The following is a 24222-nucleotide window of genomic DNA, read 5'->3' as shown; positions in this document are numbered from 1 at the left end:
GTAAATGAGTTAATGTATTAAACTCTGATTCTTTAACATAAGCTTTTAATGGATTTAAATATCTTGTTTTTATTTCTGGAACTCTAAACTTCCAACTCACTTGGATTATTACATAACAAAGAAAAGCCATGTTGCATTTTCATAATAGCTTTTGATTTACATTCATTAATGAAATTACGTGCAAAAACAGATAGATCTCTCTTAAGTGTTGCCCAGAAAAATTAAGCGGAAACAAATACTTTTTCAGGCCCTATGGGATATCACTAACTACATCAGTTCAGCTGGGATAATCACCCTCAGAGGTCATACTATTCACAAAAAGAAGGAATCCTGTGTACAACTTCAAAACACATACTGTTTGTCAATGCACTTAACAATTACATGATTATAAATTATAAAACATTATGGTAGAATAGTATCTGCATGGGATATAGTATGGAGTGCATTACTATATTCATATAAACTCATACTTTCACTAATTGTTTCATAGTAGTCAGATTAGTAGAACATGACTGTGTATGTTTTGTTTATTTGTTAACTAATTTACTTAGAATTTATTAAAAATGCTCTTTCACAAAACCTTAAAAATGGTTATTGGTCTGGCTTAACGGTCTTTTATTTTTATTAACTTGCTATTCCCATTGGGCATAAGTGTCCCCCTGCAATGGCATCTTGGGAAGCAGTATCTGGTTAAGTGACTTGCTGAGAGTCACATAACTATGCACATGGAAACTGAAGAAATCAATCCCCAGATTTTAGCATGAAACTTGTTAGCAGCTCATAGTCTTAGACCGCTTAGCTAACTACCAGACATTAAGAAGTTAAGACAATATGTTATCAATCATTTTGTTTTCACAGACGGCTAAGCTTTGAACTGCACTTGTTGAGAGATACAACCTGCACTCATACCATCTTAGCATAATAGTTTGAACAATGTTTTATAAAAAAATTGCTTCTTTATTGCCTGAAGATGATGTGGCAAAGGTAGGAAGGCAGGAGCAACAGTGGTTAAACAGACTTAACACTTTATATAAGAAAATTAAAAAAAGAGAAAACTTAACATTGATTCCATTCTAAAAGAATGAGGTAATTTAGCAATAACCCATGACTGGGTGCAGGTATCACAGGATTAACCCACGGTGGATGTGGTTGGATCACGAGGGCGAAGCGCATCCCTTTTTTTTCTTGCTTATATGGCAATACGGCCACTGACCTGGGCAGGAATTAACTGGAAGGAACTGTCATCCAGGCAGCTATGATGCAATTTTACCCTTACTGTCTGTAGATCATCAGCAGGGTCCCACTGCATAATGTCCACCAAATAGCTTGCCTGTTCTATGCTTCTGTCCCTCTAAGTACCAGTCCAGTTGATTTCACTTCTGACCCACTTGCTGCAGCTTTAAAGTCCATCACATGGCTTTCCTCCCACATGGGATTGCCGTCACCATACAGGAGCCCAGGGCTACTTCATTAATGCGGATGGCAGGGCACATTATCCCTGTGCCATAAGCCCACTCTTTTGGTAGTGATGTAAACACTTTCATTACCTTTTGGCCTGGTATGCGTAGCATGCATGTGCATAGTCCCATCCCACTGTCCAAAGGCTGCCATTATCGGCTTGGCAAGCAAGCTCATGTCCCTGGTATTTCTGCAGTCAATATCACTTTGTGGGGTACAACTGCATCATTGATTAGAACTGTCAGTCTGTCTTCCCAGGACTGATGATAGTCCGTAACTACTGCTAACACTCATTCCCCCTTCTTGGCTTTTCCATCACTTGTGTCATTACACAAAGGCAATTACATTCTAACTGTGGATGTTTGCATGCTAAAACAGACTTTATTTTGGCAGGTTTATATATATATTTTTATTAGTTATTGTTTGATGAGGATTTAGCTATGCAGGATATTGAGCAAGTTAAAGCTGGTTTCACTAAACTTTCTACTGGTTTTCATTCCTTAATGATCTCAAGTAGTGGTAAATAGCATGTCTTCAGTAATGTCTGGCAATTTACATATAGTTTTATGCACATGAAACTTAAGAAATCTTATGAGGTGAAGCTGCACGCCAAGAAAGTTCTGCTGTTGCATAAGTTCAGTGGTGTTACCTATGGAAGAGGATAGAAAGCTGTCAGTTTTGTTGGGCCCTATGTATTCTGAATCCTAAGAAGCATGCATTTTGCTACTGTTTTGCTTGCGACTCTTTTGAGTATGGACTAATATGTTTGGCTAGATGAGAAGATGACTTAGTCACTGGCATATAAAATGAAGTTTGCATCAGCAAGGAAATGTAGAATATTATTAGTAAACCTAAAAAATGGTCCTGGAACTGAATCTTGTAGAACTCCTGTGGAAAGTGTTTTAGGAAGGCAAGTTGCATTTTTTGGTATGCCTCCCTTATTTTATGGGCATTTAGATTGTTTAAAAACCATATGTGTCTGGTTGAGTGCAAAGCAACATGTGCATATATTTGTTATTGTATTCTGTGTGAGTCACTATCAAAGGCTTGGTTAAAACTGAGAAGAGGTTTCCTTATTTTTATTAATTTTATTTTGAGCAGATAAGTGGACAACATTTTTTTCAGCCACTACCTAGTTATAAATAAATAAAAACCACTGAAAAGAGACAGAGACCAATATTTTATTTTATTTATTGATAAACTATAGAGTTTAAATTACAAATTGAGAAATGATAGTATTTAAGAAGAAAGAAAACTAGTATCCAGGAAGTGAATGTCATACAGTTATAGTGATGCGTCAACAGTACGTAAGAAGAGTAGAATGGAATTAACAGGAGACTAAAGAATAAATGCTAGATATGCCAGAATGAGATAAAGAAAGACAAAGAGAAGGAGGAGGACAGCAGGGAGACTAAGGAAGACAGGGGAAGGCGATACGTTTAGATTAAAGGTCGACTACTTGATAACCATTATCCAATTGGTTGTGAATATTATTTTTATGACTGAAAGCAAGGAGGACACAAGAAGTCCTACGGCCCTTGTGGAAGCCATGTTCTTTTTTTTTCTAAAGGAGAATGATTATTTTTTGATGTTCTAGGATAATTTTTTGAGGTAGTTTGGAGAGAATGGAGAGAACTTACACTGAGGTATACAGATTTCCCAATCACTAAGTTCAATAAGGAGAAGGTAACAGCTATCAGGTGTCAGAATCCGACAGATAACACACGCACTCAGGTCACTCCACAACAAGTACAAGTATGACTCTGTCATTGTCTATGTGGGTGTGAATCACCTGAGACACACCTCCCTGGACTACATGAAAACAGACATGGTGGAGCTCTCGGATTATGTGTTCCAGGCATGTATGTCACTAGCCCTGAGCAGTATCTTACCATCACCCAGAATAATACCGCAGTACAAGCAAAAAAATGATTGACTTCAACAATTGGTTAAGTTTCTGGTGTCATTCTAAGGAGATCCAGTATCTGTCTGCTTGGGATGACATGATTGACAGACCTTGATGCTTTGCCAGAGATGCCCTGCATCTGTCACCCCTGTGTTTCCGTGTACTGGCTAAGGCTCTTGCCACCCCTATAGTGTTTTTTAGGCAGTGTTCCAAAGACCAAATTACCACCATAACAGCTATAAATAAATGCAATCTGAGGGTCATGCTGCTCAATGCTAGAAGTCTAAATCTCAAGATGCACTCACTTAAAGCACTCCTCAAAATGGAGAACATCGACATTTGTGCTGTAACAGAAACCTGGTTTAAAGTGGCAGTAAGCACCCCTGCACTACCAGGCTATAACTCATTCCACACCTTTTGGCCCCAAAATATGGACCGAAGCTACAAAGGCAGTGGTGTCTCTATATTCATAAAGGATATGCACCCCTCCAGACTAGTAGCCCAGCATAACACATCTGAGATACTTCAGGTACAACTAACACTGGGTAAGACAGCAATCCAGGTCATAGCCTGCTACAGGTCCCCAACCATGTCCCTAGACTCTCACTCCATGTTCCTATGCACCCTGGAATCTATCAAGATCCAACCCAACACTCTCTTACTAGGAGATTCAACTACCCTTCCATCAACTGGGAAAACTACTCAAGCACCAATACACTGGCCAAACGCTTCCTGGAATTCATCAGTTCCAATGCCCTGGACCAGCTCATTCTGACCCACACTAGAGGAAGCAACATCCTTGACCTGGTTATTACTAACATGGGTGATCGTTGCTCTACACCAATAGTCAATTCCTCCCTGGTCAGATCCAACCATAAACTAATCACCATGGAAATCTACAGCTCACCCTTACCCCCCACAAATGTAACTACCTTGAAAAACTTCTCCAAAGCTGACTTTGGACTCCTAAAAACAGAGGTGGCTAACTTCATGGCACCCATGCCAATGGAAAATAGCTGCATGATTGCTGAATCATGCACCATTGCACTGTATGAACATGTACATAAATGCATGTAACTAGCCATACCCAAATGAACCAAGATACTCTCCTCCAAACAAAAGGAAGCCAGTCTGGTGGTCCCCTGCCATTAATAAACTCTACAACAGAAGGAAGAAATGGTTGCAGAAAAAGGTGAAGGCCAAAGACTGGAAAAACTCCCTTATTAGCCTCAACAAGAAGTTGAGATTCCCTCCTCAAATCCTCTAAAGCCAGCTATGAAGGCAGAATTGCGGCAGACACTAAAAACAACCACAAAGCCTTCTATAGCTATATTAAGAACTTCCCTGGCAATACCCATATTTGCTGTGAGTTACTGCATAATGGTACCTCCTATACTGAGCCAACAGATATTGCCAACATACTGGCCGACAGATTCAGTGCCAACTTTCCCCCTCCTTCCCCCCTAAAGGACCAATCTCAGTACCAGAATGCCAGGCACCCAGCATTACTGCAGTACACGTTAAAGCTGCATTGTCCAAGGTCAAGAATATAGCTTCCATGGGACCCGATAATATCCCTGGCTGTGTTCTACATGAACTACAAGGCAAACTGGCACCACATCTGTGTGCCCTGCTCAGTCACAGCATCACCTCAGGCTTTGTCTCTACTGAATGGCGCACTGCTACAGTCATCCCTCTCCATAAAGGGGAGCAACTACAGACCCTGGGAATTATCTCCCCATTAGCCTGATGAGTCTGATATGTAAGGCTGTGAAGCACATCATCATGGACATGATTAACAAAGATATAGGGAAATCACCAAAATTTAGACCCCATGCAAGTTGGCTTTGTGAAAGGAAGATCATGCCTGCTGCACCTGGTTGACTTCTTTGAGTCAGTCACCAGGGCTGTGGATGAAGGTAAGGCAGGGCATACAACCTACCATGATCTGGCCAAGGTCTTTGATACCATTCCCAACTCAGGAATTATTGATAAAGTTACCAAACTAGGCATTGCAAACTGACTCACAGATAGAACCTACAGTATGAAAGTAGCAGACTCCAAGTCAGATTGCCAACCAGCCATGAGTGGAGTACCACAGGGATTGGTCCTGCGTCCTCTCCTGTTTGGCATCTACTTCTCAGAAGTCCAGGCAAACACAGAGGGACTCTGGCTGACCAATTCTACTGATGATTGCAAGCTGGGAGCCATTATTAACTCTTCAAGTGATGCAGACAACCTACAGAAAGGTCTCACTGAGGCCAATGAATGGTGTCGAAACCATGGCCTTAAGCTTAACGACAAAACATGTGTCATCATCCCCTTTGGTAAAAACTCAGTTCCCACTAATTACCACATCAATGGGAGCCCACTGAACACTTAAGGCATTATAACAGATCTGGAGATGCAGGTTGACAGCAACCTCTCCTTCAACCACCACATTGCCACTGTGGTCAGAAAGTCCATCTATGTGGCACATCTCATTACTAAGGGTTTTGCATCAAGGAAGAAAGAGGTTATCACCTCTCTATACTCTTCCCTCATTAGACCAGTAATTGAGTATAATGCCCCATTTAGCATGCACCTCACTGGACACCTGCAACAGCTAGAGAGCCCACGGAAGTACCTCACGAAGAGGATCCTAGGCATTAAACACATGTCCTTCATGGACAGACTCAAAAGACTCCAGCTATTCTCTGTCTCCTATCACCTACTTAGAGGCAATCTCTGCTTGACCTACAAAGCCATGTCTGACCCAGCTCTGTTATAAATGCTACGTCTAAAGAAATCCCAATCCCTCTGCACCACACGCTCTAGAGACCTCAACCCCATTACCACAATCAACAGAACATGCTGGAGGGACAGGTTCCTCACTCAGAGCCTGCCCATGCTCTTGAATAGACTTCTCATACATGTCAAGCAGAGCACTTCACTGTCCCTCTTCAAGAGAAATCTTGATGAGTGGATGGGTAATAGAAAGTTCACCCCGGGGATCACTCCAGTGGCTCTGCTTGATAGAGGCACTGAGAACTAATGTCAGGTGGCATGATGCTAGGGCACTTGTATGAGCTAGGCTTGTAACGGCTCCCGGGCCATTAGGCTAGTACACACCTATGAACCTATGATGAAATGTTTGCAGGTGTCTTTGGTTTGCTTTGTTTAAACAGTGGTAGTATGGTGTCAGATGTCCACGGATGAGGGAGTCACTGATTTATAAGACATGCTTATGTATAGTGGGATAGAAATAAATATGCTGTGATTAGGAATTATTTTTTGGATAAGCACCATCTGTGTATCCACAGAGGTGAATGATTTTGAGTACTATGCTAAATGCCCCTTTACTCCAAGGTTTGCACAGTAAGTAACTAGCAAGACATCACAGAACCACATACCTACCTATGCAGAGGTCCTCAACCAAAACTTATCTAAACAACAAGGACCCCTAAAACACACTCGCAAACATTGCACACACAACACCAATCACATCACACACACAGTAGTCAGCTAACCAGTGTCTCACAAACACAGCCCATTATGCAAAACAATAAACCAACGCAGTCTATAAGGCATAACAATAAACCAAACATACTAGTCATTGGAGACTCGATAGTGAGACACACCGATGTCACCCTCACCAGGCTCAACAAGTAGAAGGTCACAGTCAGCTGTTTGTCAGCTGCTATAATCCACTACATCACACATGCACTCAAGTCTCTCCACAACAGGTAGAAGTATGACTCTGTCATTGTCCATGTTGGTGTGAACGACTTGAGCTGTATCTCTCTGGACTATATGAAGAGAGACATGATTGAGCTCTCAGAGTATGTGCTCCAGGCAGGTATGACCCTAGCCCTAAGCAGCATCCTACCTTCACCAAGAATAATACCACAATACCAACAAAAAATGTTTGACTTCAACAATTGGCTTAGTTTCTGGTGTCTTTCTAAGGGGAGCTAGTATCTGTCTGCCTGTGATGACATGGTTGACAAGCCACAATGCTTTGCCAGAGAAGGCCTCCATCTGTCACCCCTGGGGTTCCGGATCTTGGCCAAAGCTCTTGCTTCCTTCATTGTGCTTTTTTTAGGCCATGTCCCAAAGACAAATCTTCCAACATAAAAGATCTGTCAGAAAGCAAATTGAAGGTCACGCTGCTCAGTGCTAGGAGCCTTAATCTGAAAATGCAGTCACTGGAGGCTCTCCTCACACTGGAAGATGCCGATGCCTGTGCAGTCACGGAAACTTAGTTCAGAGCTGCAGAGAGCACCACTGCCTTACCAGGCTATACCTCATTCCACAATTTCTGACCCAAAAAATGAGGTGGTAAAGACTAAGGGTGGTAGAGTCTCTGTCTTCATGAAGGACAGGCAGACCTCCAGACTTGTTTACCAACATGATGCACTGGAATTACTCCAGGTGCAACTGACAGTTGGCAAGACACCCATCCAAGTTATATCCAGCTATAGACCCCCCCCCTCCATGTCTCAGGACGCCCACACCTCCTACCTGGACCTACTTGACTCCATCAAGGTACCTCCTAACACCCTGATCCTTGGTGACTTCAACTACTCCACCATAGACTGGGTGAATTATTCCTGCACTAATGCACTCACCCAATGATTCCTTGACTTCATCAGTTCTAATGCACTAGATCAGCTGGTCTTATCCTCCACAAGGGGAGATAACATACTGGACTTGGTTCTCACCAACATGGGCGACCGCTGCACCACTCCCATAGTATGTTCTTCCCCGGTGAGAGCAGATCATCAAGCTGTCTCATTCAAAGTTTCTATCCCACCCAACCCCTCCCCAGCCATAACCAGGCTAAAAAATATCTCAGAAGCTGACTGCAACCTCCTAAGGGAGGGTATCAGTAGCTTCACACCACCCCCCCCCCAGATGATGCAGACAACTATGCTGAACAGTACACCAGTGCAGTATACAAGCACCTGTACAACTGCATGGACTCAGCTATACCCAACATAACTAAAATCTGCTGCTCAATGAAACACAAACCTGTCTGGTGGACATCCTCTGTCAACAGGCTTTACAACAAAAGGAAGAAACTGTTGTCCAAGGGTAAAAAGGAACGAATTCCAAATCAGAAAAGCTCCCTCCTCTGCCTCAACAAGCAAATTAGATCACTAGCGAAAACCTCCAAAGCCAATTATAAGTTGAAACTAGCCACCAAAACAAAGGAAAACCACAAGTTCTTCAGTTACGATAGGAACCTTCTTGGCAAAGCCCAAGTTTGTTCCAAACTAGTATTTAATGGTACCGCTTACACTGATCCTGCTGACTTAGCCAACCTGCTGGCTGATAAGTTCAGCGCAAACTTCACCCTCTTATCACCCCCCCAAAGGCCCAGTCAACATCCCCAGTACTTATCCCACACCTCATATCTCTGTAGATCAAGAGTTAAAGGCCCTATCCAAGGCAAAGAACACAGCTTCCGTGGGACCTGATAGTATCCCAGGCTGTATTCTGCACAATCTCCAGCAAGAACTAGCTTTGCCATTGAGCACCATATTCAACCACAGCCTAACTGCAGGCTTCATTCCAGCAGAGTGGAGAACTGCCATCGTCATCACTTTGCACAAAATGTGGTGCCACTACTGACCCAAAAAACTATTGCCCATTCAGCTTGACAAGTCTGATCTGTAAGGCCATGGAGAGTATTATTATGGATCTCATAAACAAGGACATAGGCAATCTCCAAGCACTTGACCCCACCCAGTTTGGATTTGTCAGGAGCAGATCTTTCCTATTGAACCTAGTTAACTTCTTTGAGACTGTCACCAAGGCCTTGGATGAGGAAAGTCAGTACATATGTTTACCTTGACATGGCCAAGGCCCTTGACACAATCCCCCACTCAAGCATCATCAAAAAGCTAACACAGCTTGGTGTTAATCCCTGTCTAGTCAGATGAGTGGCCAACTAGCTCACAGATAGGACCCACAAGGTCAAAAATAAGCACTGCCACATCTGACAGCATACCTGTCACTAGTGGTGCTCCCCAGAGATCTGTCCTGGGACCCCTACTGTTTGGTATATACTTTTCAGAGGTCCAGGCAAATACAAAGGGCCTATGACTGACCAAGTTTGTGTATGACTGTAAGTTGGGTGCTGTCATTGACTACCCAGTTGATGCTGACATACTGCAAGAGGGTCTTACAGATACAAATAACTTTTGCCAAAGTCATGGCCTTAAGTTAAACTCAAAAAAGTGTATTATCGTACCATTCAGCAAAAACATGGCCCCTACTGATTGCCACATCAGTGGCAACCCCCTAAGCTTACAACCTGTGGTGAGAGACCTGGGTACTCAGGGAGACAACAGTCTTACATTTGACCATCATGTAGCGGTGGTGGTCAGAAAAACCTTTTACTTGGTTCAATACAAATGCCAATTATATCGAAAAAATCCAAAATCCAAAGCAAGTAAAACTATTTATTAACATAAAACATACGAAAGTTTAATGACAATAGTCCAGGAAGTAAAATCAGGATGGGGTAATAAATACAAACCCCTCTTAAGCAACAGCATGTCAGCTATACATGATAAAGTACCCAAAAGCAAATTAAACTTCCAAAGCAGCATGGTACTTCCTTATGGTACGGGTAGTCAGGAAGTGAGACGGATATTAACAAAAAATTGGATAATCTTTAAAAGCAATCTTGATATTCTTGAACACATTGGACAAGTTCCCAATTTTGTTTATAAGACAGGTAAAAACTTAAAATAGATATTCAAACATGAGCTATTATACCACCAGGTACCAGAGAAAGCGACAACAAAATGTGGGGCATGTCGACAGTGCCCATTTATTATGGAGAACCAGACTGTTGCCTTGGAACATGCACCCTTTAAAATTATGTTGAAAAAGGGCAATTGCGGTACCAAGAGTATTGTTTATTTGGCCCTGTGTACCACATGTGGCTATTTCTACATAGGGAAAACAGAACGCAGCCTTAGAAAGTGTATTTATGAACATGTATATGCTATTTATAAAGCCAATACAAATAATGCCCTTTATAAGCACAGTCTAGTTTGTAAAGGCACTAGTGGGTTCTGGTTTGTAAAGGCACTAGTAGGTTCAAATTTGGCATTTTGGACATTGTAGTTGACAATATAAGAGGAGGTTTTTGGGAACTAGGCCTGGAGATCAGAGAACTATATTGGCAGCTAAAATTAAATGCCATGGTACCTTCAGGTATGAATGACAACAGCACTATTGTCCCCCTTCTAAAAACAGTGCTCTTAATCTATAAATATTATGCATAACAGAACATACATTCTCTTATGTATATGTTTTTTAAGTTGGAATTGATTTTATGTTTTATATTCATTCACAGGATGTATCATTTTTATGCTTGATTTACTTTACTTAGAATTGTTACATGTTTTTTATGCTTTGTACCTTTAAGTGCCTCCATACTTAATTATTCTAATTAGTAACAGATTGTTATATAAAGGATTCAGTTACTAGTGGCATTTGTTCTGATGAAGTCTCTTACAGCTTGAGACAAAAGCACTTAACCTTTCGTATGTTTTATGTTAATAAATAGTTTTACTTGCCTTTGGATTTTGGATTTTGGATACAACTGGCATTCGTATTGGATGTAGCACAGTCGTGTGGGGTCAGCTATTTAGAGAAGTTAACCCATGTTTAATGTAAGAACAGTTTGCATTGCCAATTACTTTCTCTTTGACTGCAGAAAATTGAAATTATATTCTATACGACAGGTATTTATCATTAACAAAGAAATAGTAATAATGTGCTACTCTTTCCTACTTAAAATATGCCTATACATTATGAGGAAATGTCTTCTACCAACATCACAGAAAGCTTTGCATGTTCAGAAATGACATCAACAGAGTGACCACCAACCCAAGACTATATGACATACCAACAGGAGAATGGACACATTTTATAGTGGCTTTTCTCTTTACTCCATCTAAAAGTACTCTGTACCAGACTGTGGGGTGGGGGTATGCAGTCAAGAAGCACGTATATTAAGCCGCTGTTGTTGTTAAAACAGTTATAAAAATAAGTGAAGCATACTGTGAAATAATTTCAGATGTTGCTAGGTTTAACAAACAAATTCTTTTTAACAGGCATTTGGCTTGACAAACCATTGCAATTTCACAAAGAAAGCAGAACTCATAAGGAATCTACTGACAGCCCTGAGTATAATGCAGATTTTTGCAGTGTTAGCCCATCTAAAGCACGGAATGTGAGAGGCAGACCAAATATGTGTGTGTCTGCCTATGTGTTTTGTGTGTGTGCATATGTGTGTGTGTGTGTGTGTGTGTGTGTGTGTGTGTGTGTATTTTTGTCTGTGAATGAGAGAGAGAGAGAAAGACTGAGTCGACAAGTTATGTTAACATCTGAATGTTTGATAGTCGAGCTAATGTGTCTCTCTCTGCATGTACATTTTAGGTCTACCTGGTCTTGATGGAAATGCCAGAGATGGCAGAGATGGGGAACGTGGCCCTGAAGGTGTTAATGGTGAGCCCGGCCGTCCAGGTCGCGCAGGTCCTTCAGGTTTGCCAGGATTCTGTGAGGCTGCAGCTTGTCTTGGAGCTTCCGCATATGTAGCTCCCGCACTTACCGAAGCTGGAGCTGTAAAGGGACCATGAAAAAATATGCAGAAAATAAATAAAAAAAACTTTAATGAAACATTTTACTTGTTAAGAAATTACCACCAACATGAAAAAGTGCAAGAAAACCCACAGAATAAATGACAGAAGGAAGAACAAGTACTCCTTTAAACATTTATGATGACAGTGTGGGAAATGGTGCTTCCTGAACTTTTATATCGAGATCCATTCTATCATGTTTGTGGACGTCAAAACAGTAACGTTCTTTCTCACCAATGAAGCCTTAATCAAGTCCTGGCTTGCCAGACTGAGTGTGAAATACTAGGTACCCTAATTATGAACTTTAACATGGTGCCTCTTTCAACAAAATTAATGGTTATTTTTCTCTTCTTTTTCTGGCCGGATATAAACTGAATTGTATTTTATAAATATTCTCTGTCTTTGTATTGCCAGACGTACTCTATTATTATGTTACTGAATGACTTATTCCAGAAGCACAGTCTGTCCAGAGGCATTGGGTGTACTAGGGCTGCATTATTGTAAATCTTTGTAAATGTGTGGTTATTTTATTAAAAATGAACAGAAAATAAAGGTCCGAATGTTAATGAACTTAAGTAGTTTGAATATTTTTTTTTATTTCTTTTTTATCCATACCTCTCAACCCCGTACAGTATTCCTCGTAAAAAACGATTTTGAGTGCAAAATATTGGGGTGCCATGAATTCCAGTGTGGCACCTTTAATTTCCAAATTTCCTATTTTTTTTTTTTTTTTAATTTTTTTTTTACTCCTGACGTCATCACGTGCAGGGTATGCGTGATGACGTTAGTATTGTAGACCAGTCTGTAAGGGCACGGCACAGCTTTCTTCCCCGGCTCGGCTCCTCCTTGCAATACAAACAGCAGCAGTTAGTTTACTTATTCAATGTCTGCAGGCTTCCCCTGGCTCAGCTCAGCTCCTCCTCCAGCTCAGGTAAAACAGCAACTGCTGTTACTTAATTTATAATGCAATTTACTTACTTATCGGCTAACACTGTGCTAATTTACTTAACGATGAGTGTGTTTCTACCTACCTAATGGCTGAACTGTCTTTTTACTTAAGCAAGATGCCTACGTCACAGCTGAAAAGGTATTCTTGTTGTTCAAAAGTTAAATAAATTGCAAGTAAAAATGTATTTGTTTAAACATGTCCATACCAAAGCTCTGCAAAACTTAGCCAATATTGTGAAACAGGAACAAATGAAGATGAAACAATGAACAAATCCCACATAAAAAAAAAACAAAATTTATTACTGCAAAGCTTTCGGGTTAAAAGACCCCTCCTCAGTGCTGATAAATTGCAACTGGTATACAGTCTCCCTTACCCCATCCCCCATTTTCAAAAAAGAACCTCAAGTTCTAGTTAAACACACATATATAAAATACATATAAAAAAAAAAAAAATATATATATATATATATATATATATATATATATATATATATATATATATATATATATATATATATATATATATATATATATATATATATAATATATATATATATATATATATATATATATATATATTTATTTGTGTGTGTGTGTGTGTGTGTGTATATATATAATATATATATATATATATATATATATATATATATATATATTTATATATATATATTTTTTTTTTATATGTATTTTTTATATGTGTGTTTAAATAGAACTTGAGGTTCTTTTTTGAAAATGGGGATGGGGTAAGGGAGAATGTATGATAGGCTGGCTGACATCATGTGTTTTTGAAATGCTCCTGTTTAAATCTTTTATACCAGTTGTAATTTATCAGCACTGAAGAAGGGTCTTTTAACTCGAAAGCTTTTCAGTAATAAATTTTGTTTTTCGTGACGTGGGATTTGTTCAGTGTTTCATACCAAAGCTCTCCCAGCTGTAGATATGGTTGAAAATTGTTCTTGCTGTCTTAACCACGGACTTGTAAGTTAGAAGCAAACAAATTAACCTTTAAAACATCAGTATTAAGGCTCACTCAGCTGCAGAAATTGGTGGCAGAAAGTACAAAATTGTTACAAAATATGATATGCATATTTGTTGTCTGCCTTATTAAAACATTCTTATGAGAAGTCTACAACTATACAATGAAAACCACATTCATCTTATAAAACTAGAGTTATGTTCATTACATGAATTCACTTCCTTAAGCTAATGTAGTTATAAAAAGTCAAAATGTATCAAATGTACTTAAGAAAAAATGTGGCTAATCAGTGTAATTTATATGTAATATGTAGTTCTCCTCTAAATTCAAATTAACAGGGCAGCAAAAATCAGACAGTTCCACAGCTAACCAAGTAATGAGAGTTAGAAACTTTTCAAATGTATCTTCTTCCCCGGATAACTGCTGCTCTAAATAAACAAATTTAGACTTATTACATGGAAAACTAAATACACAGAAAGACTAAAACACATCCAAAAACTAATTTATCTACCCACAATGTCCCACACCCAACAGTCTCGCTCGCACGTTTATGGAAAACCTCGCTCATAGTAAACTAGTATGATGCTCGCCCGCCTTTGTCATTGGTCTGTTTGCGAGTTCCTGTAGCAATAAAGATCTTTCAAAGTAAACTAAGTGAAGTAGTTGGTCGTGATGGCACATACGGTGCCATGACAGTGTCAATTTTGGCTCCAAACGGCAGGCGGCAGATGGTGAAAGTAGGGCCTAACACATCGCTGCTGAAGGTGAGGGCTCCCCCCCCCACAGCGTCAGTAGAAATGGAAAAAAGTATATAGTGATGTAAGAAAGCAAAGTGGTATTCCCTCACTTATTGTTTACAAACTTCTGACTGACTTCACAACTGTTGTTTTGTAAGATGTGTGGACATGTGTTTTATTGGTATTTTGCCCTGGTTGCAGGTCCCCATTTCTATTTATGCTGCAGGTGTTTGTTATCTCACAGGGCTAATGAAGGGTGTCACAGACAGGCTTATAGGTTCATAGGTTCATAGGTTCATACTAGGCTATCTGCCCTGGGGCATTTATAAGCCTAGCCCGATTGTGTTTGGCTTACGCCACCCCTTGATTTGAGTATACTGTGCCCTTTTTAAAGTTTAGTTTACTGTGCCTCTGTCTAATAGTGACACGGAAGTAATCCCCGGGACAAACCTACGATCCCCCATCCACTCATCAAGATTCTTCTTGAAGAGAGTCAGTGAGGTGCTCTGCCTAACATGAATTGGAATTCTATTCCAGAGCAAAGGGAGCCTCTGGGTTATGAATCTGTCCCTTCAGCATGCTCTATTTATTTCTGTGCTGAGGTTCACGTCCCTCGAGCGCGTGGCTCTAAGGGATTTAGATTTACTGAGGTGGAGCATGTCCATTAATTCTGGGTTGGACATAGCTTTATATGTCAGGCATAGATCGTCTCAAAGTAGGCGGTATGCAACTGAGTAGAGCTGGAGTTTTTTTAACCGAGCAGCATATGGCATCTGTTTGAGTCCTTTGATCCTCCTAGTGAGGTACTTTTGGGGTCTTTCTAATTGCTGCAGGTGTCGGGTAAGGTACATCCCAAAGGGGGCATTGTATTCTATGATGGGCCTGATGAGGGATGAATAAAGGGGCACGATTACCTCTCTTGATCTAGATGTGAATCCTTTCATGATGAGGTGGGCTATGTAGAAGGTCTTTCTAACCACTTTGGCAATGTGGTTGTCAAAGGAGAGATTGCTATCAACTTGGGTCCCCAGATCCCTAATTACTTTCTCTGTACTTAATGGGTTACCACCTATGTGGTAATTTGTGGGCACATTGTTTTTGCCAAAGGTATGACTATAAACCTTTTGGCATTTAGCTTTAGACCATGGCTCTGGCACCAGTTATCCATCTCTGCGAGACCTTTTTGAAGGATGTTTGTGTCAGCTGGAGAGTCGATTATGGCACCCAGTTTGCAGTCATCTGCGAACTTGGTGAGCCGTAGTCCTCCCACGTTGGCCTGTACCTCAGAAAAGTAAATACCGAACAAGAGAGGTCCCAGGACAGAACCTTGTGGGATGCCACTTGTGATCGGTTTCGTGTCTGACATGGCTCCAGCAACTCTGACTCTGTGGGTTCTGTCTTTGAGCCAGTTTGCGACCCATCTTGTGACATAGGGGTTTATATTTAGGCTGGATAGCGTATGGGACTTGTATTTCTGCTATGAAGTGGTAATAACTGGCCTTCAGTTATGTTTTGCAGACATGATTGATATAATCATATTATGTTGCTGTGGGCTGACAGTACTCTCATGCTGACAACACACCATTATTTTTCTAACTACCACTGTTTCCCTCAGAGCTTTACTGTGTCCTGCATTGCCTTTACTTAATAGAGGTGTGTGTCTAACACCTGAATTGTCTGTGCGGGAGAAAGTGTTTTTTTACCTGGGTGGCTGTTACAACAGGAGAAATTAACTTTACTTTAGTATGTCTATTCTAGGATATATTTAACGGCTGAACTGTGCTTGTCAGCAGGAGATTATTTAATTTACACTTACAAGTTTTTCAGCAGACTTTTACTGTAGCAGCTGAACTGTCCTTTTACTTAAGCAGGATGCCTTTACTTAAGGGGGTGGGTGTGTGGAACTGTGCTTGTTGGCAGGAGATTACTTAATTTACACTTAAGCAGGATGCCTTTACCTTTTACTTTAACGGCTGAACTGTCTGAGTGGAACAAACATGGCAGGAGATTACTTAATTTATATTTAATGGCAGAATAGAGGTGTGCGCGCAATGGAGAAATGAATTTTCCTTTTACTTAAGCAAGGTTATTGTAAACAGCTGATCTGTCCTTTAAGCATGATGCCTTTACATAAGTGTGTGTGTGTGTGTGTGTGTGTGTGTGTGTGTGTGTGTGTGTGTGTGTGTGTGTGTATATATATATACTGTAAACAGTTGAACTGTCCTTTAAGCAGAATGCCTTTACATAAGGGTGTATGTGTGTGTAAGATGCCCTGCCTGTTTAGAGCTACTCATACTCAAACCCAGTACCTTAGGTACAGGTAGCAAGAGCCTAAATTCTCTGCCCATACCACAACATAGATCTCAACTGTCCAAAGTTTTATGGAATGTTTGTCTCATACTTTTGGTCTGTTCTTCTTAAAATGTGTGGTCTTCTGGCAACTCAGCGAGAAGTTGAACTGAATTCACTAAATAATTACAGACATTTAAGTTTCAGTCTTCCTATCTTAAAGGAAACGCTAATGCGTGGTAACATAAAACATTTTATTTTAGCAACTTTTCTAAGATTATACAAGCAATGTTTAAAATGTGTCCCTGGTTTTGGGCTTTTGTCCCCCATAATAAATTTTGGCTGTTTCCAGATTTTTTGTGCTGCATAGTTCTTCAAGGGGAAAGAAGTTTAGTGCTATTTATGACATATCTAATTGTGTTTTTAGTAGCACAACAGGTAAAATGCTTGCTTTTGATGGAGAAGGTTGTAGGTTCTACTCCTGCAGTGGGAGTAAAATCCCTGCCTTCTGCGTCAATAGTCTACTGTTGTGCTACTAACCACACAAACAGATTGTGTGAAGGCTGTTTGTGTTACTATCACAGCAGGTAGAGTACTTGCTTTTGATGCATAAGGCTGTGGTTTCTACTCCCACAGTATGTAGATGGATTGCTGATACTGCAATGCGTTGTACTTTTAAAGGGGATGGAATGCTGCTGTCCTGAGAATGTCTTCTTTGTGGGAGATACCTAGTAACTATGAACTTGTTATCAGTTTGCCATGCATTCCCTATTGCAATATTACTACATTATCATTTTTTTTATGTAACATAGGCAATTTATTACTCAAGGGCAACAGGCACTTTATTTATAGATGAAACAATGAAATATTAAGTTGTTTGCTAGCAGCAACCTCTTCATTAGTTATAGATCTTCCAGATCTCTTGAATGTGGAATTATTTAGTTGACTTTTACATCTGCAGAGATTGTGCATATTTACTGATACTGGTGGATTGTAGAAGTTTGAATAGGCTTTTATGATAGAATTTAAATGTTCTGAATTGGGCAATTGTGTCATTATTGGTTCATGCATTTTGTTTCATTGCTTACTGGAAAAATGTTCAAAACAGTAAATTTAAAACATGCTTTGTTTGCTACACATTAAAAAAACTACTACAGGGTGTGAGCTGGGGCCATATTTTGGCTGTCTGTTCTTCAGTTTGTGTTTAAAAGTTGGCTTGCATCCCACAATTCCACTGAAGTGGGTGGGGTTACATAATTATCTGTGCAAATTTTATGTTAATCAGCACACCGATTTGTACCTGTTTTTTCATGGGCCTTTGTCCAGATTTTTGATGTTTCCAGGTTGAGAGGTATGCTTATAACCAATATTCCTGTTTGGTAATTGGCCAGTTTTTTGACACTATTTTCTTCAACAGTGGTCTGACAGCTAAATCACTGTGAATACTGTTGAAGTGGGCATTTTACTGAATGCAGAAAAAGAAAGTTCTAAACCAATGAATCTTTAAGGCTAAAAAAAGGTATGATTCAAAATACTGGAAAAGGAGATTGATGATATGTATCACTGTGTTATAAGGTTATAACTTTACTAGAAATTGATATGCAAAAAGAGGGCTCCAAATGGAATTGTCACAAATAATTAATGGCAGAGTTTAATACACTGTGCTATGCCATCTTATTCTGTAGTGCAACTCTTCACTCTGCATGCAATCACCCATAGCAACCTGATGTCACAGTGATGTCAGGCTGGGACACGTGCCAGTACAACAGCACAGTGTGTACCTCTGTATGGAAGTCTAATGAAAAACAAAGGAAATAATGAAAAATAATTGCTGAGGTTTGTTGTAGCTCAATTGGCAGCCACAACAACATTCCCAAAGTCATCTGCATGTATTTGGTCACAATGTACTGTTGTCCAATGCTACTGTCAGAATGCAACACTGAGCCACATGGGGGAATGGGCCTGGGGCTTTTGTTGTTCCCCTTTTTTATAATTAATTACTTTCTTTTGCAGGTTAAGAAGAAAGGGCCTCTGCTGTTTTGCAAACTGGTTGCACTTTCCTTCCACAGCTGTGTCAGTGTCAGATGGAGCTTAGCTACAAATACGCCTTGTGGCTAAGTGCAAGGTTTTCTGGATCTCCCCCTTGGTCTTTGGACCAAAGTCCTGTAGCCTTCAAGAAAAATAATTTCTTTCAGTGACATTATTTTTTCAATCATTAAACGTCAAGAGTGTCTTAAAGAGTTGATGCAGTTATCCTAGTTAATTTTACTAACAACGATGTTACTAATCCAACATTTTTTAGCAGCTGTATTATATTATATTATTTTTAGTGCTACCACCCTTCATGGGAAGTAACAGATGTTATACTTCTGGCTGTGTGTTTTCATGGGACTACGACAGTTGAAACATACCCCTTTTGGGGGAAGGAGTGAATATTAAACCAGTCTGGCTAATAACAAATACAGAACATCTTTAAGCACATCAGAATATTGCTGTATTTGAAGGAATTTGGTAATGCCATGAAGAACCCAAGATGATTTAACAGGAATGCATCCCCAAGAGAGTAACCTAGCCTTGTGGTTGGGAGAGGCATCATATTATTTATGACATACATGTTCCTAAACTCAAAAATAACACGCATAATTTCAAAAGTTATCACACTCATTGGTTATTCTGAATTTTTCTGTACCAGCATCATTATTGACAGGCTTGATACATTCTGAGGCAATGTTTTGACATTTTCTAGCCCTGTCAATATCCAGAAATGCTAGTATTTGCTAGATTAAAAAAATGATTGTAATTTCTGTAGATTCAGTTTATTTCACTACTTGTAATAAGCAGACTGCCTTTCTGCATGTAAAAACACCAAATTTATTTTACACAGTGAAAGAAATGTGGTAGTGGAAGGTACTTTAAAGAGCAGGTTTTATCTTGTGACTAAATTATGTGCTTGGAGCCATATTTGTATAAGAAAAGGATTTGTTTAATTGTTCTGGGGTAGAAGGAGTATTTGCAGCTAAGCTCCAGCTGACAGTGACTCAACTGTGGAAGGAAAGTGCAAAGGTATTGGTTGCCCCAGATAACACACTTATTTGGTACCCTTCCCCTGTGTTCTCTATAAGCAATCAATCAATTGGAAGCTGTCATACTGTATACGTTTTTTTAAAGGTAGCAACAAGTTATGAAGTTACTGCTTTAGTAAATGCATTTTATAAACTTTCTACATGATTCTTAAGAATAACAATGCACAAATATTACACAAAAGGATGTGTTATGTAGCAGCCTAAAAACGATTGCTCTCTTTGGAAGGAAAGAACAGCTGTTCATCATATTGATCACTGTTGCATTACCTTTGGCTATACGGGTTATATCCTGCATAGGATATAATAACTGGCTAGCTTCCAAAACTTCAGGGCACCTTCCACATGCTAAAACCATCCGTCAACTCAACTGAGCTGACTAAAAAGACAGATTTGGGTGCCAAGCCCTTCAGAGCTTTCCTACTGTCTAATATGCTTTCGTAGATCAACAGTTGGATTGTGCTGTACCTTTGCTGGGCAGATAAGTTCCCTTTGGAATGGGAAAGTTATTTTGAAGCTAGGTGTTTATGTTTTAATGGACTGTCTTGAGACTGTACTGTACTTTAAATGTGAATGCTTTTTTTCCTGTCAGTTTAAAAGTTGTTTAAAGTAATTGAAAAACATTTTTTCTATGGAGAAATTGCATATTTATTTTACTTTTTTGGTCTGACAAAGTGTTTCAAAGTTCTTTTTATCGTGTGTTATATGAAAAAAGGTGACTTTTAAAGACTTTTAAGTTTTACTGGTGTTTGTTACTTGTTTTCCTCAGGAGAGATGCATAATTTTTGGCTTGACCATGGGACAAACTTTCAGTCCCATGGTCAGTCCTTCTTCTGGGCACAAATAGAAAAAGTTAAGCAAACAGCCTTTGCCACCACAGCCGGCCAGCAGTTTGCCTTAGCCACAGGTGGGTGACTCTGCTTTGGCCTTTAGTTGTATCTCAAACCATTCATCTTTTACCCCAGATCTCTCTGGTGTAGCATCTACAGCCACTATGGATGGGGGATTAGCCATGTCCTCTGTCAGTGGGCAAAGGAGAGCCATTCTTATTGTTCCTGGAAGACGGAACAGGGGAGGTTTCACTGTTTTGTCAGAATGTTGTGCCCAACCCTGGAGAAGCTGCTGCTGCCATTACTAACTCTGCTGGCTCCATTTTCCTGTCAAAGAGAAATAGAAAACTAAACATGGATTTACACCTCCTCAAATTTCCTTAGACCGGAATAATTTACTGGGTCTGGCTCAAGGTTTAATTCAGGCTATTGATCCTTCTTTTAAAGTTGCTTTTTTAGTAAAAGAAAGAGGGACACGTCTTTTCCTGAACAGATTCAAGATTCTGAATCTGGACAAGAAGATGAAGGGGCAGATACAGGGTTTTTTCCTCAGATTTCTGATTCAGATTTGAAGGAGAGTTCAATTTCTGATTCCCCCTGTTGGGGGCTGTCTTTCTCTGACACTATTTTCAGAATATGCTAGAATTGTCATTGGGAGAGCATTGAGGTTTCTTAGTCCCTCAGAAAATACTATGAGCTGTTTCATAAGGAATTTCCAGAACCTTCAACTATTGCTCCAGTTCTGACAGTGGAGGATGTATGTAATACTGCCTGGAATTTTCCTGACAGTCAGCCAGCTGCCTGTACAAAGGCAGATAGGATATATACAATTCTTCAGTTTTTAAGTTTTTACACACTCTTCTCACACCAGACCCAGCAACTATAGCTTTAGTTAATCCTACTGCTGCTAAACATTGAGTTAATTCCAGTATCCTACTCTTTCTGATAACGTTGAGAAGATTATTGATAAATGCAGGAAAAAAAAGAGTATGCTTCTGCAACACTGATTTTCACAATTTTGAATTGTCAGGCTCATATGTTGAAGTTTGTAATGACTACTTGTGAAAGTGTGAGGAATGTTTTGTCTGCAGATTCTTCTTGTGAGCAAACAATATGTTTTAATTAATTTATTTACTTCTATTGTAGAGGTAACTACTCATTGTTTACAGTGTGTGTATAGGACTTCTTTCAGGGCTATGGCCACTGGTACTGTTTTGAGGAAGTTTGCCTGGCTGTAATCTGTGAGCTTCCCAGACGATGTTAAAAATGAGATTTTAAATTCTCATTTGGATAGAGATTTCGTTTTTGGTCCCTCTGCAGGCAATCTGTAAGATTTTTCATCTCTCCTTTTCCACATTTTCTAAGGTATTCTCTAAGGCCTCATCCAGTTTTGGCAAAAAACAAAATAAATAGTGAAAATGAAAGGAATGTAGACAGACTTTTAAGAAAAAAAAATGCAGGGGGAGTGTCCAAAAAGAACTTAGGAACCCATCCCTCAAAACTGAGAGTCCAACAAGTCTGAATGATTATTTAAGGGGCTTTGTCCCACCTCCCACTCTGTAAGCCCCATTTTCCTCCCAGAGAATCTGAATCTCTGCTTTTCTCTTTGGTAACAGATAGTTTTAGAAAAATGGATTGTGAAAATCATTCATCAAGGTTAGAGATGGCAGTATGAGAAAATTCTTCCTTTCCAGGGGGTAATCCTTCATACACTAGACCAGACTCTCTTTTTTTATACCTGTCCTTCATCACATGCTATCCTGGGATGTAATAGAACCAGTTCCTCCTTCCCAGGTGGCCCATTTCTGGATCTTTCTTTCCTAAACCTGTTTCTGATGGCGCCCAAATTCAAAACAATGTCATGCCACATAATGTTACCTCTTATTCCGCATTCAAGCTTTGTTTAAAAGATGATTATTACCACATCCCTATTCATCTAGACTTCAGGCGTTTCTTCGGGTTTTTTGTGCTTGGGTCACATTATCAGTTATCTGCCTTACCCTTTGGGTTATCCTCTGCACCAAGAGTGTTCACAAAGTGTAAAGCTCCAGTTATAACTCATTGCAGGCTACAGGTTATCCATATTTTACTTTATTTAGATGACTTACTTATCTTTGTAGAGTCTCTTTCAAAGTGTGAGGAATCCCTCACTTGGGTGAGAGATCTCTTACACAAGCTGGGATTCCAAGAGAACATTAAGAAGCATTTTTTAACTCCTTCATGTGGGATTGTGATCCTAGAGTGTCAGCTAGACACTTCAGTTCAAAGAGATTTTCTTCCACAGGAAAAAAATAGGTCTATAACTAGATCTGTTTTTAAAGTTTTCCGGTCCAACTCCAATTTTTGTCACTTTTAAGGAGTACCTCACAGTTATCATGGCATGTATGATTCTCGTGATACCACTGGCAAAACTCCACATGAGAAAGATGCAATAGTATCTGAGGTCTCTCTGGTCCCAGCACCAACATCCTTTGTCTTTTCAAATCCCAATACTTAAGCTTGTCAGAAGAGAAATCACTTGGTGGAGATAGCAAATATCTTTAAATCTGTGTCTCCCCTTCTTCCTCCCTGTTCCAAAGCAGTCAGTAACCACAGACTAGATGGCTAAGATACTATACTCTAGGTGTAGAATAAACAGTGAATGTCTTGTATATTATTAGAGCTTATGCATAAGATGTGCTTTTGTTTTCCTGGGTACTGCACTTCTGTAACATACATACTTATAGGATCATAGGAGATTACTAGGCTATTCACCTGGAGGTCATTTTAAGCCTAGCCATTTCATAGGTTCATAGGTGTGTACTAGGCTAATGGCCCTGGAGCCTTTACAAGTCTAGCCCATAGAAGTGCCCTGGCATTGTGCTGCCCGACATTAGTTCCCAGTGCCTCTATTAAGTAGAGCCACTGGAATGATCCCCGGGGTGAACTTTCTATTTCCCATCCACTCATCAAGATTTCTCTTGAAGAGGGCCAGTGTGGTGCTCTGATTGACATGTATAGGAAGTCTATTCCAGAGCATGGGCAGTCTCTGGGTTATGAACCTGTCCCTCCCACATGTTCTGTTGATTGTGGTAATAAGGTTGAGGTCTCTGGAGTGTGTGGTATTGGAGGGATTGGGATTTCTTTAGATGTAGCATTTCTGACAGAGCTGGGTCAGACTTGGCTTTGTAGGTCAAGCAGAGATCTCCTCTTAGTAGATGATATGAGACAGACAATAGCTGGAGTTTTTTGAGTCTGTCTGTATAGAACATGTGTTTAAGGACTAGGATCCTCTTCGTGAGGTACTTTTGTGGCTTCTCCAGCTGTTGCAGGTGTCTAGTGAGGTACATGCCAAATGGGGCATTATACTCTATGAT

The 24222-nt window shown here is 39.9% G+C and overlaps 1 protein-coding gene across 1 annotated transcript in view; it reads left to right on the top strand.

Annotated features, from left to right (window-relative positions):
* COL9A2 (collagen type IX alpha 2 chain) overlaps positions 1 to 12576 on the top strand; it is a 447350-nt gene extending 434774 nt beyond the window's left edge. The window contains exon 32 of the mRNA XM_044059964.1: positions 11807 to 12576. Within this exon, the coding sequence (XP_043915899.1) occupies positions 11807 to 12006 (200 nt within the window). The 3' untranslated portion in view covers positions 12007 to 12576. The remainder of the gene's footprint in view (positions 1 to 11806) is intronic.
* The last annotated feature ends 11646 nt before the right edge of the window (positions 12577 to 24222 follow it).

The sequence above is a fragment of the Protopterus annectens genome, chromosome 1.part2 (genome assembly GCF_019279795.1).
Source record: "Protopterus annectens isolate FY-2018-M chromosome 1.part2, PAN1.0, whole genome shotgun sequence".
NCBI classification, from domain to species: Eukaryota; Metazoa; Chordata; order Ceratodontiformes; family Protopteridae; genus Protopterus; species Protopterus annectens.
This window is presented reverse-complemented; position numbering and strand designations above follow the sequence as displayed.